Source organism: Arachis ipaensis, chromosome B02, assembly GCF_000816755.2.
Source record: "Arachis ipaensis cultivar K30076 chromosome B02, Araip1.1, whole genome shotgun sequence".
Lineage (NCBI taxonomy): Eukaryota > Viridiplantae > Streptophyta > Magnoliopsida > Fabales > Fabaceae > Arachis > Arachis ipaensis.
The window spans coordinates 24,446,922-24,451,258 of NC_029786.2; the positions used below are offsets into that span (position 1 = coordinate 24,446,922).

The window sequence follows — 4,337 nt, forward strand, 5'->3', positions numbered from 1 at the left end:
ACCTAAGTCATGTTTTCTACCCTATCTAATTGCTCTCCCCTTGTTCTCTCTTGAATTCTGCATCAAATAACTTCAGAAATGAGTTGGATTTGGGCCTGGAAAGTTCAGAAATCGCCCCCAATGTATTCACTTTAATGAGGTCACTTGACCAGCATCAAGCGTGCACGTGGCTCGTGCGCGTCGATTGGCAAAGTTCTCTTTCACGCGTACGCGTGGGTGACGCATGCGCGTCGCTGGCAAATTCCCTCCTCACGCGTACGCATGGATGACGCGTGCGCATGGCATTGAATTCTCCAAATGCTCATTTCTTCATGAATTCTCCACTTTGCATGTTTTTCTCTTCACTTCTTTCATCCAATCCTTGCCTTATAAATCTGAAATCACTCAACAAACATATCAAAGCATTGAATAGAATTAAAGTGAATTAGATTTAGCTATTTTAAGGCCTAAAAAACATGTTTTTAACTTTTAAACACAATTTAGGGAGAATTACAAAACCATACTATTTCATTGAATAAATGCAAGATAAATTGATAAAATTTCCTAAATTCAATACAAGATAAACCACAAAATTAAAGTTTATCCTCTTCAATTATTAGTCGAACAATGATATTTAAATTTTTAATTTTCCTGGTGGATTGTTAGACAATATTATTCAAATGGTAGCGCTTTGAAAATGAGATAATAATAAGTGGAATAGCTCATTAAAAAAAATTGTAAAATACTTTTAAATTTTTTAATTTATCGATAAATAAATAATACACAACATTAGTTTTATGCATGCTTATCTTCAATAGTGGACTTATTTATAAAGCATTTAGACAGACACCAAAATCTATTGATTTCGGCCCCTACTTATTACGTTGTAGTTGTTGAAAAACATTGATGGAGTGTGTACTACATAATAATTGAATTCACATTATATCTCCTTTTCACATTGTTTCTTCGGATCTTTGTCGTGTCATAGAAACTCTACCAACAGGTGGTGTTGCCGTGAATTCGCTATCACCACCATCTTCACCAGAAATCTCTTCTAGAGAACGTCCCTTTGTCTCAGTAACCAAGAACGTGCAGAAGAAGCCTACCAAATTGGTTACTGCTAAAAGCAGCATTGCCTTTCGGATTTGACCTACCTCATTATCCACAGTGAGGCTCTGTATTCCAAATACCCCCACCATAGCGCCAGCCTTCCCCGACGCGGCGCTAAGCGCGTGACACGTGCTCCTCACGCGCGTGGGGAACAACTCAGCCGGAAGAACAAAGGTGGTGCTGTTGGGCCCAAAGTTGGCGAAGAAGAATGTCAGGCCATAAAGAAGAGCAAAAACATTCTTGTGGGCCTTGACATAGTTATATTCGGCACCAATGACGAACATGAAGAAAGACATCATGAAGAAACCGATGAGTTGTATCTTGAAGCGACCAAGCCTCTCGATGAAGAACACAGTGAACCAATATCCAGGGAAGGTTCCAAGCAAGGCAATCACGAACATTGCACGTGAGGTCTGGTACACTTCTTGTATAGCATTCATCTTAAGCTCCTTTGGTATGAGTCCCATTACTGGAAAAATGTCCTTTTGAGTAAGGTTTTGGCTGTAGAATGCAATGTCTAACAAGAACCAAGTAGACATTGTTCCAATTAAGTGACGACCGTGACGCTGGAAGAATTCATTGGACATCAAGGGATAATCGTTCGCCGCTTTGAAATCCGCTATCTTATCTTGTTGCGCTTGGATCTCAATGTCCAAAACCCTAGCCATGTCAGCAGCAGCTTGCTTTGCATTACCTTTAATAAAAACAAGCACATTCATATTTAAATAATACATAAAATTATAATGTTATATGATTAATAAATATTATTATTTTTTTATTAATATTTATAAATATTTTATATGTAATAAATATATAATTTATATTTATATTTTTTAAAATTTATATATATAAATTAATAAAATTTATTTATTAAAAATAATTTAATATTTATAATGATTAAATAATAATAAAAAATACTAAAAATAGTTAATAAACAAGTTTTTCTAAAATTAGGGAAGATACTCACTGTAAAATAAAAATAAAAATAAAAAAATCTCTTTGTATCCCTGTAAGCTTAGAATATACATGAGAGGAAGCATTACCTTCAATTATAGCTGTATATCTTCCAGTTTCAGGCATCTTCATTCTCCAATAGTACGTGAGCATTGCTGGGACTGCACCGATCATGAGTACTATCCGCCATAGGAAATCGGCCTCGCGCTGCGTTGACAACACGCGATTCTCCTCATAAGTGGGCGCGTGAAAGTTGCTCATGAAGATGGCTGATAACAACATGGACATCAACCCGGCAAAGATTATTCCCACGCCTTGCATCGCGAAGACTGCAGCTATAAAAGCGCCACGTGTCCTTTTATTTGCGTACTCCGACATGATGGTAGCGGAGAGAGGGTAGTCACCACCAATACCAAACCCAAGCCAGAACCTAAAGAAACACAATGATGTCATCACCGACTTTGAAGTTGAACCGAAAGAAAGGCCAGAGCATATGGCACACGTCACCATGATAAGGAGTGTGACTCCGTACACTTTCTTTCTTCCCAGTTTGTCCCCGAGCCAGCCGAAGACTAGCTGGCCTGCCAGGGTTCCGACGAGGGCCGTGCCGGTGACGAAGTTGTTAACCTTCAGTGGTAGCTTTCCTGGTTTTTGCGAAGAAGGGTCGAAGTAATACAAGCGGCCGAGGAGCTTTGAAACGGTGGAGATGCAGAAGAGATCGTAGGCATCGGTGAAGAACCCCATGCCTGCTATCACTATGGCTGTTACGTGGTACCATTGCGTTCGAGCTGAATCAAGGGCCTCAAGAACTTCTAACCCCATGGTTAACGATACCTAATTGGCTTGCTGTTATTTGTGGCCTTTTAGTTGCAATCATATATGTATGCCTCCTCTCGGTATTTATATATGTTCATTAACTTCATTACATACATAGTTACAAATTGAAGTTACTGAAAAATAATTAATTAATCAGACAGCATAGTTATGGCTAATAACGGGCGTTGAATCCTATATATCTACCATGCTTAGGTGATGTCAACAAGAACACTTGGAATGGCTATGCTTTATATGGATATTCTCCTTGCAATGATCAACAAAGCAAGAAGGATTATGCTTATTTATTGCTTTCTTTTAAAAAATTTATAAAAGAACTAAATTATTATTATTGTTATACCCGTTAATAAAAATTAAAGATTGAATTATAAATTATAATAAGTTAATATGCATGTATTTTGACTATATAGTTTTTGGATTACATGTGTACAAAGTGAAAGAGCATGCGGTCCTGGCATTGTTATAACGTTTTATTTTTAGCTGCTTCAGAAGATTTACGGTGCCATCAAAATCAATTGAATGTGTGTGAAAACCTTGATACACAAAATCTATGCGTTTTTGTATTTTGGGGTAACACAAAAATGTGTCGACTGTGTGCAATGCTTATGAGAGTTTATTTTTTAAAACAGAAGAAAACGAGATACTAAAAAAAAAATGTGAATGATAGAAACTTTATATTTTATTTGATAATAAAATAGAATTATATATCACATATCAAATACAATTTTATATCTTTATCCCATCTCTATAAACAAATGCAGTCCAATAGACTTTCTACTTTCAAGACCGAAAGGAAATGGCGTCATCCGGCCCACACGCCACCAAAGATGATAAAAAACTTGGAAGTGATAAACTCCTCCAAGCGCAAAGACATACCCGGGTGTATGCAAAAAATAAAGAGACATATCCGGGTTACGAAAACAAGAGGTGTTCCCGGCCCGGATCAATTAGGCACAGCAGTTCTTATTAAAAAAGCTTGAAAAAGAAAAACAAAAAGAAAACAATTTAGATCCTGAAAAATGAACAAACTTATCTTATTAATTTATTATTCTCGGTAATATTATGACGAAGAGTAAAATTAAACGAAAAGCAAAGATTTCTCTTTTTATAATAAAAAATATTAAAAAATAATAATATTATGTACAATGTTCATATCTTTAAAAAATTGTTACAATATTCATTTTTTACTAAAAGAATTCAAATTATTCTATTATGAATTTATAATCTTTTAAAGGGTGCAACTCTGTTGATGTCTAAAACATCTGTTACGAAAAAGGATGTTGTGACTCTAATAATAATAAAACATGTATTATTGTGGATCCAACATTAATTCAACCGATTAAAGCCTCAGATCACTAATCCTAAAGAATAGAATAGTTCATATGTTCTTTTTTTCGGTGTCTAATGGTTCATTGGTTCAGAATGCTAATAGTTATTTTTTTTATTTTATTTTATGTTGT

The 4,337-nt window shown here is 35.5% G+C and overlaps 1 protein-coding gene across 1 annotated transcript; it reads right to left on the reverse strand.

The window, feature by feature from the left end:
- On the reverse strand, positions 750–2,959 carry LOC107628255 (inorganic phosphate transporter 1-11-like). The gene is made up of 2 exons (XM_016331020.2): positions 2,133–2,959; positions 750–1,783 (listed from the first exon to the last, which is right to left on the reverse strand). Exons 1-2 carry the CDS (start codon positions 2,863–2,865, stop codon positions 933–935), a joined length of 1,584 nt encoding a protein of 527 aa, XP_016186506.1. The 5' UTR covers positions 2,866–2,959; the 3' UTR covers positions 750–932.

Excerpts from the sequence above, each read along its gene's own strand:
- LOC107628255 (XM_016331020.2), bottom strand. The coding sequence starts at position 2,865 with ATGGGGTTAGAAGTTCTTGAGGCCCTTGATTCAGCTCGAACGCAATGG. Across the intron at positions 1,784-2,132 it reads ATATACAGCTATAATTGAAG|GTAATGCAAAGCAAGCTGCT; the intron begins GTAATGCTTCCT and ends TTTTTATTAAAG.